The following is a 15,754-nucleotide window of genomic DNA, read 5'->3' as shown; positions in this document are numbered from 1 at the left end:
AAAAAAAAAAAAAAAAAAAAAGAAACAAGCGAACAAAAAATTCTTCCTCCTTCATGTCACCAAGAGAAAATTATAAAAGGAATTTTAAAACTTTATAATTTCTGCTGAATATGTGTCTTCAAAAGAAAATAGCATGTTTAATGGTTAACAATGCAGGCTCAGATCAGATTTCTTGAGTATCAATCCAGATATTGCAACTTATTCACTGTGTGACATTGGGAATGTTAATCTCTCAGTGCCTCATCTCCCTCAGCTGTAAAACGAGTCATAATACTGCTTACCTCACATGGTGGTTTGAGGATCAAATGAGATAATGTAGGTTGAGAAGGTAGAACAGTGCCTGGCATAGAGTGGAGGCTCCCTTAGTGTTGGTGCTTTGTAGTGGTGATAATTATTACTAGGTACTTTTAATATATTTAGCAATGACTTGGAAAAACTGAACTTATTTAAAAGTCACTTTAAGTAGAGAGGCTGGGCTAGTGGATTTTATTGGAATGAAAGAACAATACATAACTAATGGAGAAGATGAAGTATGATACATTATACTTGGGCAGCTGCACCAGACTTAAGTGTGTCTAGAAAATAGGAAAGTGGAAGCAATTCTCTCACTGCGGGGAAGTGCCCTGATTTTCTAGTTGCCTTCTATGTGTTCTTTAGTCTTAAGTTTGCTTAAGAAGTGCTTGTCTCTAGAGTTCTAAATCAGCCCATAAACACACTGTTCTAATCCTACTTATTGCTGGCCTCTGATTTCTCCCTTTTTAACTTTCCCTCTGTTAAAGGAGAAAATTGGGTCTGTTACTTGAAATGGGGAGGGGATACAACAATTAGGAGCTGAATCAGCTCCTTGTACAATAAGGAGTCCTATTTGCTTTCTGAGCATCATTTAGATATTGCCCAGAGCCCTCTTTCTGAAGAATAAGCAAACTCTTTGACCACAAGACAAAAAGTAAAAAAGGAATCTAAGCATTCTTAACCATTAGTTTTCCAGGGGTAGTGAATTTTGCCTTACTTTTGAATATTATTTTATATTTTGCCATAGCAACCTTGAGTCCTAGGCTACTGGCAATGGCAATGTAATCTCCTGGAGTGGTTCCAGAAAGAAGCTTTGGAACCACTCAGGGAGACTGATGTTTTACTCTGTATGGTCTTCAAATGACTGTGGTGCTGAGCTGGGATCTTGTAAGGAAATGCAGACCATGGTTATCCCGTACAGCCTTCTGCCGTTAACATTTCTACCGCTATGGTGGATCTAGGACGTCTTACTGGGAACCATCGCACAGGTTGGGCTATTTATGCTATATGACTGACAAACCTGCAATGCCAGAGGCTTCAGTACTTTTCCTTCCACTGAACTATAGACAGGTCTTTTTGATGGTCATGCAGGCAAAGATCTGCGTGTCAATGATATTTCTCATTTGACCTCAGGACACCATGCTGCAGGATACATCAGGAAAACAATCTCTGAAATAGTAGTCCTCCCAGTAGATTACCTTAGTGGGGGAAGTGACCTTATCCACAGATTGCTTTTCCCAGAGGTTCCGCTTACCGGATACGTCTCCTGGCCTCAAGTCCTAATGGAGAGAAAGCAAAAAACATTGATGGGTGGCCATTTATATTTCCTGGCCAGTTCTAATTAAATTACCACATCTGTCATTTATTTGTTTGAATGAATTTGTTGTTTAATACACTTTATTCCAGTGATCCAAAATGGATGAAAGGACCACTAGCCATTGTTTAATTTTATTCAGGCCTTGGCTTTTCTTATGAGAATGGGCATACCCTTTGACCTAGAGCATTTGGGTCCTTTTCCTTCACCAAGGACTTACTGGTTATTGATCAGTAAAATTGGAATATAAGCATATACAAAATAATGTAGCCTATTTTTAACTTAACTATGCTCTTGGAAGTGAATCGAACATAGGTTATTTTAAAAGAATTCATTTGTGGTTTGGTAAGCATTTCACCCCTTGCAGATGATCTTTTGGTGTCCCACCCATGTCCCCAGCCCTTTCTATGTCAGCATACACTGGCCTGACTTCCAGCTGCCAACACTACATTTCTTTGCCTTGGGACTTCTCTCTGGCTACAGATGCCCACTCTGCCCACCCAGGAGGTAGGCTGGAAGTTCAGAGAGTTAACATCCCAAAAGCAGTGCTCAACCGCTGGCCATTGAGCATTGGTGCAAGAATGTCTCTCAGGCTCACTCACGCCTCAGGTAGGATGACTCTGAAGCATGTGTTCTACAGTGGCTTCCAGGGTTTCCCCCATGGGATTGAGTTTTAACAGCCTGTGCAGTGACTTGCTAGTAACACATTCCTCATTGGCTGCCTTCTCCCCATCTCTTTCCCTGTAGTGCTTTCTTCACGTCCCAAGTAAACTACTTGCACTGGAATCACTGCCTCAGGATTTGCTTCTGGGCAACCCAACTAAGATTCTTTTCTAATTCCCTTCCCCTGCACTAAAATCATTTTGTGTTTCCCAAGGAACAAGTGGGTAATCCAGAAGTGAATCAGTAGAACCTAGTCCTGCAAAAATAAACATTTATCACAAATTGTACCCATAAGAGAAACTGACAGTTGATGACATAATGTGAGAACATGTAGAAATCTTGGGAAGGAAACACTAAAATATGATCGAAAGCAGTTATACAGCTTTGAGTCTTTACTACCTCGTAATTAATTTCTTTTGGATAAGGATCCAAATTTCTGTTTCCATTTACTTTTCTTTCGGCATTTGCTTATATTAGTACTTGGCAAAAGACAGTTTGTAGAAAATAAATGTGTTTTACTGAAATAGTAGTGCTTATTTTGGCAAACGCTTTTCTCATGAGGAAGGCAAAGCTAATAGGAATTGAATTTATGCATGGACACCAGTCTAAGCGGGTGTATTTCTGATAGATGGTATTGAGATCTCAACACTGAAAATGCACTGTTAAATGGTACCATGTGAGACATCTCAGATTTGCCTTCATCTTACTAAGTTTCTGTATTTCCTCTGTGGCATGAATTCCTGATATTCTATTAGAGAGTTACACCTATTTAACTTGGAACTATTAAGAAACAAATCAGATTGTTTTTGAAGAATTCCACTACATTTGCCAGTGTAAGTAGAAGTTGCCAAATTGTCTGGAAGACTTTTAAAATTTTGGAAACTATATTAGGAACATGCTGATGGAAGCTCTGTAAAGTGGCTGTTATCACTTTATTTATTTGATTCATATGAGACAAATATTTTTCTTTCACATGAACGTTCTTCTACCCAAGAAATTGGACTGCATTTCCCTTAAATCCTGCTGACGAATCTTTCAAGATCACTTAAAGACTTTAAAGAATCTTCTTTAAGAAAATATTAACATCCGAGTTGTAAGTTGGCATTTTAAATCAAAAGGGAAATATAAATGGAATTACCTGACCAGACTACATTTTAGAGAAAGACCCACTCTGGGAGAAGAGGAGAAATGAAGGCAGGAGAAGCAGGTTTCCAGTCAACCAGAGACCAAAGAGTGAAGAACAGAAGTCAGCTGAGAAAGACATTGTCGAGTTTTTTTAAAACAAAAAGAAAGACAAATTAGCTTTTCAATTGCTGTATAACATTTACCTGAGACACAAAGAATAGACAAAGCAGCGAAAACAGACATACTCAGAACTGAATTTCAGTTACAAAGTTACGCTGAAATCCTGTAAATTCTACCCACAATTAGCAATAGATGTCCCAGCAATAGGAAGGAACCCTGTGTAGATCAATGTTTAATTTCAAAGAAGTTAATTTTCAGGGACCCCAAGTAATATTTATTTGACAAACTATTCTGAGCATTTCTAATTCTTAGCAGATTTGAAAATCATTACATAATTACTGGTAGAGGTTTTTCTTAATGAATTTAGAACTCAATACTTTAATCCTATGAATTACTCTTTTCCTCCTCCTCAGGATTTCACTGGGTGAGAAACATTTTGTTGAAAGAAACTGCCCTCTGATTTTGTCTTAATGGCCACATGCCACACATCTACAAACACAAACCTAAGCTCTCTCTTCCACCCAAACATGCCAACAAATATAAACAATAGGATGAGATTCTTCTGACATCCTGGGCTCAGGGTCAGTCTGGCCAGAGTCCCAAAGGTGTCAGATGCCTGCTGTGAAGGGCCAAGCTAGAAACACAAATGCCCAAAGAGGCTTGGTGTAAGAAAATAAGGAAAAGAGGGAATCAACAAATTCAAAAATGCATGCCTTCATACCTCAAAATGTGTTCAAATTACAATTTAAAAAAGGAAAATAACACACAATGTTGTGGGCCAAGCTATACAAATCTTAGCTGCAGGCAACCAGTGTGAGTCCCAGGGACAAAACCTAGGATCCTTGTCTGACCTGTCTTTCCAAACTGCCTTCCCTGGACTTAGCTTTTTGCCTGCCAACCTCTACGCATCAGCAGGATCCTGTCAGCCCTTTCCACACTGCTGAAACTTCATCTCTTTTCTGTTGGACCCAGAGTGTCTGTGAATTAGCCTCCTGCCTTGGGGGGCCAAGTCATGTCCTCTTCCCAAGGAGACTGCCATGTTGATATCCATGTTGACATGGTGCTGGCTCTAAAATATAGGTTACTGCTTTCACTGGAATGTGCACAAAGCTTAAAGGTGCTTAATATGTAAACTCAAACTAGCAGTTTATTTACAATACCAATTACTATTGTTTTCTTCCAATCTGGTCATCACCGAGGAAGCCACACTAGTCTACAAAATCCAGTGAAAAGAGACCACTAAAATCCATACCAATTGCCACAGTCTTCTTTCTTTTCCCTCTCCACCCTCTAGAAGATAGTCTAGCAAATCACTTATCAAACAGTAGGTAAAGCAGGCCATGATTCTGTAATTTTTCTGTAATACCTTTTGTCCTGCTATTTATAAGATGTTGTCAATAACCCCAGAAAATGTTTTTTTTCTTTTCTTTATGGTGTGGAAATCTTGACACAGTTATACCTGTTGTAAAAATAACTAAATTTAATTCTTTTAACCTTCCCATTAGGATGACATACGGTTGATGGTAGGCTTTTTTATTATAATGATAAATGCAAGACAATTATCATATATATTCCATGAAAAGGTTAAAAGAACATTTTTATGGTAAGATAGCTACACTTGATAAATAAGAAAATTTTAGACTTTAAAAACAACACTCATAAGCAGTTTTTCCAGTTTCCAGTTTTACTATTTTTTTTTTTATGGCTTTCCGTTGGAGGTGTTGACAACAAAATTATAGCAATTATTTGAACAACTACCCAATTACTGCATTTTTGTGCCAAGTTATAGAAATTAGCAAATTAGAAAATATGAATTAAAAATAACCAACCTACACATTCTTTTGGGTATAAGTTTAGGGGTGCTCTTGACAGAGAAGTAACCAACATAACTTGACATTTCATTTTCAAATTCCTGTCCATAATTTATAGAATAGAAGCTAAAGAAATAGACCAGTAAAGCGTCTAACTTTGAAGTACTTCAGCATTCTGGCTAACTCCTCTCAGCCAGGGTGGAGAGGTGATTACTTGGTTACAGGTTACCCTCTGGGTAATTACGATGCAGCTGCTTAGGACTGTTCTAAATGTGAACACCTCCTTGTTTGTTTTTCAGCAGTGACAGCAAAGAACAGGAGCACTATTCTCCTGGGTAAACAGACCAACTGCTTTGTTGCTGCTGCTCCTAGAAGCTGGGAAATCAAAGACGTTCAGAAAAACCTGAAGCTACTTACTGAAGGTTTGGGAGCAGGTGACTTGTTTCCATCTGGGGTTTTAGTTAGCCATTCATTGATGCGACTAGAAACCCCCACCTTCAGACCAGCAGTTTCCTACAAAGAGTCAATCATCCAAAACGTTAAAGAAAAAAGTAAACTTTACCTGGGAAGGAATCTTCAAAGCAACCTCAAAATACCATTAAGTATTACTTCACATAGCCATACATCTTAAACTTGATATTTAAAGAATATATTATCTGGTTTTCTTCCCTCTACACCTCACTTTACCCCAATCCCAAGGGTTGACACTTGATCTCAGGCACTTTATTTAGACTTCCATGACCAGAGAGCATAGTGCATAGTGTACACACGAACACATTCTCGGAGAGCTTGCTTTTGCAGTCATTGCAAAACAAGTATGAATTGCACCTTCTTCACTGCTTTTATTATTACCTAGTGTGATTCCTAAGTCAAAACGGAAAAAAAAATCCAGCCCTCTAAACTTAAAAGACAACAATCACATGCTCACCTTATTTGGTGTGCCTGATGCAGTGGGGGATGAAAACACATTCCCTTTCTCCCACATGCTCTTGATATTGCGGACACCTTCTGCAGGAACAGGAAGATCTGAGGCTGCTGGCTTTATAGGTTTCGCAGTTTTTGTCCCCTGAAAGGTGTGAATTATTTTTAGCATTGGTGCTGAGAAGTCTGTTCTCATAAAATTATAGTGGCCTTGTTTTCCTCAACATTGTCATTTTAAAACTTCATTGTGTAAACATATTCACAAAAACCAAGAGTCATAATTTGTTGTAAAACTGCATTTTGATGACATACATCCCTCAAAATCAATCCTAAGAGCTAGATCAGATGATCTTTCAAAAGTGAAATATAGGGGGCCGGCCCATGGCTCACTTGGGAGAGTGCGGTGCTGATAACACCAAGGCCACGGGTTTGGATCCCATATAGGGATGGCCGGTTAGTTCACTTGGAGAGCGTGGTGCTGACAACACCAAGTTATGATCCCCTTACCAGTCATCTTTTGAAAAAAAAAAAAAGATAGTGAAATATGCTTTTTATTGGGACATCATTTACTGTTAGGATGATACTCTGCCTCATTTCTTCAACAGATACTTCTTAAGTGCATACTATGTGCAGGGCATTCTGCTAGGCTCTGAGGATATAGTGGTGCTCAAAACAAGACAGTCCACTTTCTAAGCTGCAGTGGGCTTATACTTTAATAGGAGAGAAAGATTAAGTATTTGTTTCACATTGTGGAAAGTGCTATAAAAAATAATGGAGTGCTATAAAAAATAATGCTATAAAGTATGACCAGAGAGCACAGATTAGAGGAATAAATACTTAGTTTGGGGGCTGGGAGGTGGTCAAGGAAGGCTATTCTGAGGAAGTGACATTAAAACCCTGATCTGGCAGAAAACTCAGAAGTGGTGACATAAACAGGAAGAGCAAACTACACTCCATGCAGTAGTAACAGCATGTGCAAAGGTCCTGAGGCAGGGTAGTGCTAAAAGACTGAAATATTGAGATACCACTGCATGGAGAATATACCATAAGGAGGAAAGAATGGATGTAAGTAAGAAAGGTGTGCATTTGAGATACTTTCCCAGCAGTAATGAAGGGCATACCCAAAATGGCACAAGTTTCTCTCCTGGTCCTGCTTTGTGGTCTGTGGCCTATGGTCAAGATGGTCAGCCAGGATAAGTGGCACTATCAATGGCCATGGCACAAAAAACAATCTCACTGGACTATGCAAAGTCTGAAGCCACAGTCTTGGCTTCATTAGACCTATCAGTGCTATGACCTTTCAACCACAGAAAATAACTATCTGCAATTTGTGATATATATTAGTAGATATTTAATCTTGTGAATAAAAATCACGTCTTAAGTGTTAGAACTTGGTTATGTATTTGCTAAATCATCAGATCCCTCTCTTTCTTATTTCCTGTTATCATTTGTGAATTATTTTATAAGTATCTATAGAGTACAAAGGAAAGGAGAAAATCATATCAAATGGATTCAATCACTTTTGATGTAGAAGCAGGCTAAAACCATTGACTAAACATCTACACAAAGCAGAAAAAACCAGGATCACATCTTGATCAATGACACCTTCCCTCTTAGTGCTTTGGTACTTAGAAATACACATTATTTCCAAATACAAACTCCCATGTCAATTGGGTAGGAAAAAAAGTTGGAGTAGCTAGAAGCATAAAACTATGCTCCTTCAGATATAAAATAACCAATTTGAAATTGATGATGATTAAACTCTGGTGGGCTATTATGTTCATATTACTTTATACTACTACTTTTATTTGATAATAAAAGTTTTTATACATGAAAAAGGATTATGCAAGATTGTAAGGTTTAAGCCACATATGGGAACACATTTTATAAGGAATTAAAGATACTGAAGATATATTTGTGAAGATATAATAATAATACAGTTACATACCAATAAACCCATTCATTAAAAGAATAAACTCTTTATTAAAGAATATTAGGCTGAAAGTAGTAATCTATTTAAAACCTTGTATAATTTATCTTTATTACTGTGTAATGGAACTTCAAAAAGTTCATGGAAAAATAGAAGCAAAAGATACTATGAATCTTTCCCTGAACTTTTTGAAGACCCCCTCATACTTCTTTACATGTAGTTCAAAGTATAATAAAGCATCATTAATATTCAAGTGTACAAAGATTTGAGGAACCAGGAGGCACACAGAGTGGTGGATCTGGAGAATGAAGAGAAATCCAGCTGGGTGGAAGGAGAGGAGCACAAGGAGGGGGTGGTGGCAGAGCCGAGAACCGTTCTTTCTAGAACTTTCAGCATCCTTCTGACGCAGGGATCTTTCTAACCTTGGCCATCACGTTTATGCAAATTACAGAGGCTCTCAGACTCCTACTTCTTTTCTATCTACACTAGCAAATACAGCTTGACTTCATGATCCCATTTTGTCAGCACTCACCAACCATTTACTGATGCACTCCTTGAAAAATTCCTTCATTTAGTGTCTCTAAGTAATGTAACAATTTACACTGAATTTCTAAGTTAAATGTTCTATTTAAGGAGTTTAATGAGGGAAATTGGTTCTTCTGAAGACCAAGAGGTGGCAGTGTTGTCTTGATAAAACTCAAAGCATACTACTAGTTTTAGAAAATTGGTACTCCCCTTACTCCACACGCTGCCACACACCGATATATGAAAACAATAATAATTTTTAAGAAAACTTTATATTCGATTTACTTAAAATTTCTTTTTCACACGTATGAGGGTACTTCAAAAACATTCACAGAAAAATAGAATTGAAAGATAATACGATTCTTTCCATGAACTGTTTGAAGATTATGTCACAAAAATCATTCATTGCTAACGTAATTTAACAGTGAGAAACAAGGTTCAGAGTTCCACAAACAAGGAATAGAAGTTGGGAAAATAATTGGGAAATCTATGGTACTCTATTTGCCAAATTGTATTAGGAGGTATGACCTTTGGGAGGTGACTAGGTCATAAGGGTGGAGCGCTGGTGAATGGAATTAGTGCCCTTATAAAGGAGGCTGGGGGGCCTTGTTTGCCCCTTTTCCTTCCACCACGTGAGGGTACAGTGAGAAGGTGCCCTCTACAAGGAACGAGCCCTCACCAGATGTTGAATCTGCTGTGGCCTTGATCTTGGACTTCCCAGCCTCTAGAACTGTAGGCAATAAATTTCTTTTTTTTTTTAAATTACCCAGTCTAAGGTATTTTGTTATAGCAGCCCAAACAGCCTAACACAGGACAGCAAAAAGCTAAATGAAGCAAAGGCCTTGAATCACCAATAACTAAATAAGTGGCTAAAATCAAGTTTCTATGATGTTATAATAGAGATACTATAAAAGAAGCTGTTCCAGGAAAATATACCTTGAGAGATGAGCCCTTAGGAGTGAAGCACTTGAACGGCTTCTTGTCATCTGACACGCCATCTTCTGGCATCTTCTGGCGTTTCTCGGCAGCTTCTGCCCTTCGCTTTTCAATCTCTTCCTTTAGCCTCCTCTTCTCTTCCTAAGAGACAACAAGCAACAAGGACACTGCTGTCAGCATCGAGGCAAAGGAAGGAGTGTTGTGGGAGCACAGCCAGCCTTCCTCGAGGGTGGTCACTAGAGGTGAGCCTGAGCGCTGGAGTCCAGCTGCCTGGATTTGTGTCTGGTGCTGTCCCTTCCCAACCGAGCGACCTAGGGCATGTTACTCATCTGCTCTGTGCCTCAGTTTCTACATCTGTAATACAAGAATAATAATAGTACCCGCTTAATGGGGCTTTCAGGAGGAATAAATGAGAAGCACATGCAAAGTCCTTAGACAAATGCTCAGTGTGATGCTACCCATAATGGTGATACATTATCATCACCACCGTGTAATTCCTTTAACTTTGACCTTCCATTTCTGTATATGTAAAACGAATATGAATATCCCTTCTTCCTACTTACTAGGCGTGTTGTGAAGGCAAATAAGGTGACTTATGTAAAAAGTTATAGAAATCTATGGTACTCTATTTGCCAAATTGTACCAGACATGATTTTATGGCTACCCCCTACCCCCACCTCAATTAAATAGATTACTTTAGAGGGTTTGACAAACCTGAAAGGATGGAGATACTGTGCCACAGTGGTGAAAGTGCAGATGTTTACAATCTGCCTCATTAACTCCTCTGTGCCTTCATTCCTGGCCTAGAATACTCTGCCCTGTCTTCTCCATCAGGCAAAAAATTTGGAGGTCTCATCACGTTGCACATCCTCTAGGAATGACCTCCTAAGAAATTTCTGCAGTCTTCTGTAGTTTGCAAACTGTGATATCATTATCACTGGACATTCTCAAGCAGAGACCAGATATTCATATTGCAGAAGGATCCTGTGCTTGGTAGGAGGTTAGACCAAATAATCTAGGTCCAAGCCAGTTCTAAGAGTTCATGATTTCCCTTCTGCTCTCCCTGATAACTCTCCTCCTCCACATTATAATAACAGCAATGATGACAATAATGATAACTGCCACTTTTTGAGGGCCTATCATGTGCCAGGCAGTGTGAATACAATGATCTGATCATCAGAACAATCCTGCAGAATAGATATTATTTCACAGATAAGGAAAAGAAGACACAGAGTAGTCCAGCAACTCTGCAAGGTCCCAGCTTGTAAGTGGTAGAGTTAGGATACAGGCCCTGGTATGTTTAACTCCAAACCTCTGTCACCTCAATTAGTTTCCAACCAAAGGTCATTGGTTCATTGAAAGTCGGAGCTGGAAGAATCTTGGAACAATTTATCCCAACTTTCCACACAGTTCAGGGAAAACTTTGTATAGGATCCAAGTCAGAAAGTCATCGAAGAATGATGGGAGATCGCTATCTCAAAAGCTCTAGACCCAAAATGGGAAAAGCTTGATCCCAGTACTGATCCTGCCACTTGTGAGTCAAAAGTCTTCAAACGAGTCACTCAAACTATTTGCTTCCTGGTTTCTTTGCCCATGAAATGAGAAGAATAATGTACCTCAGGATGAAAGGAAAGAATGCACATTGTAAACTGCAGCAACATAAGCTGTAGGTGGTTAAGCATTTTTTCATATGCTGAGCCAAGGATTTCCTCCTCGTAACTGTATCTGTTGTTTTGAATTCTGTTTTAAAAGATGGAACAAATTCATCTGCTCATAATGATAGGGCTTCTGCTGCATGTCAGGCACCGTATTAGGTCCTGGGTATACAGTGAACAAAGCAGACACTGCCCCTGCCTGTTTACATTCCAATCCACTTACTCTTCCATTAAAAAAAAAAAATCAAAAAACAAGAAAAATTTAAAAAATCTTCTCTATAAAAATTCTTCAAATATTAGAAAACAACTATCACGTAACTTAGTTCATGTAACTAATTTGCAGACCTTTATCCTTCTTGGCTTTCTAACTTTTCTCTACTGAAAGGCCATATTGGCCAATGGGTTAAGACAAGTGGGACCTTGGGAAAATTACAAAAACAACAACAACAACAAACTCTCTGTGCCTCAGTTTCCTCATTTGTAAAAATGGGGTTAAGTACCCACATCAGAGAGATCTTATGAGAACTGGGTAAAAGAACATGTGGAAAGGTTTTAGAACCGTGCCTAGCACACAGCAGGTTTATTATTTACAAAAAATTATATATATATATATATATTTATATATATATATATATATATTTTTTATTACAAAGTAGAGTGGGGGGGCGGGTTACGGGGAGGCAGAGGCAGGATGAGGATAATTGGGTGGGGGACACAGGTACAATCGCAATGTGCGGCAAAGGGTATGCTGCCAGTATGAATCTGGCCTTCACGTCTTGGGCACAAGGGGTGACGATCAGCTTTGCATCTCATGAATATTCATAACCAATAAAAACCCGTAAATAATAAACTAAAATATACTTTTGGAAGCCCACGCTCCAGAGAGCAGTGGCCCGGCCCGGCGCGGGCGCGGGCATCAGGGCATCTGGGCATCGGCGCCTGGGCTGGAAGCGCCCCGCTTACCTCCTCTCGGACTTTCCGATCGGCTTCCTCCTGCTTCCTCCTCTGCTCTTCCTCCTCCAGGACCTTCCTCCGCTCTTCCCGCTTTTTCTTCAGCTCCTCCAGCTCCAAGGCCGCCTCCTGCTGCTTTTGTCTGAGCTTCTCGAACTCTTCGTTCTCGGTCTCCCCGCGGCGGCGGCGGAGCTCCTCCAGGCGCTTGCCGGCTTCCACCCGGGGGGCGCCTTCCGCCTCCCTGGGGTCCCCGCCGACCTTCCCTCCCGGGCGGCTCTGGCTGCTGGGGTGGGGGCAAGGGAAAGGAGTTGGCACCCTGCGGCCTCGCAGCCTCCCCTGGAGGGAGGGGGTTGTCTGTCTGCGGAGGGCTTTGCATCCCCGGCCCAAATCGTACCCTCACACCAGCCCCAGGGGTAGGCTGGGGTCCGCCTGTTACCACAGGTCTCAGTGGGAGCCCCTACTCTGCACACTTACCCCTGGTTGTGTTACCTGCAAAACGGTGCAAACATGCGCTGTTGGTGGGAGTGTAAAATGGTACAGTGCTATGGAAAACAGGATGGAGGGTCCTCAACAAATTAAAAATAGAACTACGGTACGATCCAGCCATCCCACCTCTGGTATTTATCCAAAAGAATTTAAAGCGGGATCTCAAAGAGATAGTTGCACACCCATGTCCACAGCAGCACTACTCACAAAAGCCAAGAGATGGAAGCAACCCATGAGTCCATAGTGGAATGAATGGGTGAGAATGTGGCCTACCCACACCATGGATATCACTCAGCCTTCAAAAGAAGGAAACCCTGTTACATGCTACAACGTGGATAAACCTTGAAGTTATCATGTTAGTAAGTAAGCCGGTCACAAACACACAAATACTGTATGATTCCACTTCAATGAGGTCCCTAGAGTAGTCAAATTCATAGGTACAGAAAACAGTATGGTGGTTACCAGAGGCTGGGGACAGGAGGGGATGCGGAATTGTTATTTCACAGGTACAGAGTTTTAGTTTTGCAAGATAAAGATCTAGAGATCTGTGACACAACAGTGTGAATATATTTGACACTACTGAACTGTACACTTCAAAATGATTAATAAATTTTATGTTGTGGTTTTTTACAATTAAAAAAAATGCATGATATGTGTTACAACATGGAAAAAAACTAGGCAAACTATTTTTTTCTTCTCACCTATAGTTCCCTTATTTGTAAAATGGGGATAATAAACCTAACCTTCCAACTTCCCAGTTATTATGACTATTAAGTGAGATAATGAATATGAAAAGGGTTTATGAAGCATAAAGAATGGCATTTAAGTAACAACCCTAATCACACTGTATCAGAGCTAATTTAGTAATTTTAAGTACTAATTTAGTAATTTTAATTTAACTGCAATATTCCAGTTCTGTTTAGGTAAAAAATAAAATGCACATATTGAAGCCATAGTTAATTCAGAGTCACTAAGAACTTTTTTGGATCAGCTCTGTAAGAATAGACATATATTACTGTATTTAGCTTTTAATTAAGAGACAGCAGGCAATTTCATCTGCCGGTGATCAGCTGCAAGATTCAAGCTCAAAGCAAAGCTTTGGATAGACGGATTTATTTCAGTGCCTAGCTCTAGTGCAGCCATCTTTTCCTGTTCCCAGTGCCTGAGCCTTTCTGTCTTCTCTCCTGATCTATGATTCCAGGCCGACCCCCAAAAGCCAGTAACTTATGGCAGAGGGCTACAAGCCACTCCTAGACTTCAGAACTCATTCTAACAGTAATGTTTTGAACTACATGCCTTCCTTTCTAATAACAACTAATATAGTTGATATATAAATTTATATTTACATAATAGTAATCTCATGGGACTCAAAGACAATGTTTTTTCAAGCTGCAGGTCAGAAAATCAATTTAGCAGACAGTAATCAGCATGTAAGAAAATGAAATGGAAAACATTACAGTACACTGCATAGAGCAAGAGAAAGTACCATTTCTTGACACTCTTGTTTCAGTTATAAATATATAAGTAAGCGTGTACTGGGTCGTAATGTAAAATTTATTTCTTATAAGGGCTGAGGTTAAAAAGTTTATAAATATTGCTCTAGGGTCTTGACAGTTAAAGATGAATTCTTTTTTTTTTTTTTTTAACTCAAACAAAGTTAGAAGGTCCCTTAAAACTATGTTGCTCTTTCACGGTCTTGTAAGTTTTCAGGCCTGTGACTTCTCTCTTAGTCAAGTTAAGGTCTTTCCATCTGCAGAAAGTCCGCTCTGTCTTTGTGTTCATCATCACATTACCATACAGGAGCTGGACTCGCAAAACATGTGCTTATAGAAACTTCTCTGGATTCCACTAGGTGTCGCTCAGTCTCTGTTTCGGACAATCAAAGTCTCCGTCATTAGAAACTGGTTACATAAGTTAGAATACATCCACCCAGTGGAATACGCTAACATCATTAACTGCAGGCTTATATTTATTGGTATAAAAATTCCATGATACATTGCTATATGCACAATGCAAGAATCAATTTAAAATGTGTATTTAGAATTACATTCACACATATACACACTATCTGTATATATGTTTGCCTATCTTGAATATTATATACCTTGAAAATATCTGGAAAAATGTTACTGGTAATCACAAACAAAACCTCCACTTTAATTACCATCTTAAAAAATAAAATACAAAAGCCTCATTTCATACTTTCTATAAACCCTTTGTACATTTTGCTATCTCTATAACTTGCTCATCTAATTGAGATTTTTATGCCATGTTTTAGAGAAGACAATCTAGCTACAAGAAAACAGGAATATCAAAGGGGCAGTACTTAAATCAAACATAAGGAGCTATGCTCAAGACAGAGCAAGAGTTTTGTCCGTATCATCACTGCCTGTATGTGCTGGCAAGCCCTCAGCATTAGGGTGCCACTTATCTGGAAATTTCTTCCATAAAGTTCTTTCCCCTATCCTTGACTTCTTAGGTTTAAGTCAAGACCAACATTGGGCCTTTGACCATTAAGAACACGGCTTGTCTTTAGTTAAGCTAGTAGGTACTCAGCTTATCTAAGCAGAAGCTCTTCCTCCCTTCCCGGCTCCTCATTTCATGAGTATATGGAGAACAAAACCATGCTTCTCTGCATCTATCAGCATCAACTTCTAATTGAAACTAAAACTAACATGTCGTTGGCTAAGCAGAAACCAATAATATGGTGGCAGCTTGTTCCTGTCATTTTTTTCTGCCCAGAGATGGAAGAGTTACATTTAAGGGTTCTTAGTACTCAATCTGTTGCTATCTCATGACTCTTCCTAGAATTACACAGCTTTCTGGATTTCGACACAATAGGCATGATAATTATTAATTTGAGCTTGACTGAAGCTCATTGGCAGGTTTGCTAATTGTTAACCAAACTTCTTTCTGATGACAGATTTTTTTAAACATTATTTCTCTTAACAAAAATAAAACTTAAAAGCACTTATACCTACAAAACGTATTTTAAACTACCAAATAATAAAACCATAAGAATACT

At 39.2% G+C, this 15,754-nt stretch overlaps 1 protein-coding gene across 1 annotated transcript in view; it reads right to left on the bottom strand.

Moving 5' to 3' along the window:
- CALD1 (caldesmon 1) overlaps window positions 1-15,754 on the bottom strand; it is a 189,075-nt gene that overhangs the window by 2,862 nt on the left and 170,459 nt on the right. The window contains exons 8-12 of the mRNA XM_008574173.1: window positions 12,256-12,526; window positions 9,638-9,778; window positions 6,254-6,391; window positions 5,743-5,838; window positions 1,491-1,571 (exon numbers count right to left, since the gene is read on the bottom strand). Of these exons, the coding sequence (XP_008572395.1) occupies window positions 1,491-1,571; window positions 5,743-5,838; window positions 6,254-6,391; window positions 9,638-9,778; window positions 12,256-12,526 (727 nt within the window). The remainder of the gene's footprint in view (window positions 1-1,490; window positions 1,572-5,742; window positions 5,839-6,253; window positions 6,392-9,637; window positions 9,779-12,255; window positions 12,527-15,754) is intronic.

Source organism: Galeopterus variegatus, unplaced genomic scaffold, assembly GCF_000696425.1.
Source record: "Galeopterus variegatus unplaced genomic scaffold, G_variegatus-3.0.2 Scaffold1008, whole genome shotgun sequence".
Classification (NCBI taxonomy): Eukaryota; Metazoa; Chordata; class Mammalia; order Dermoptera; family Cynocephalidae; genus Galeopterus; species Galeopterus variegatus.
This window is presented reverse-complemented; position numbering and strand designations above follow the sequence as displayed.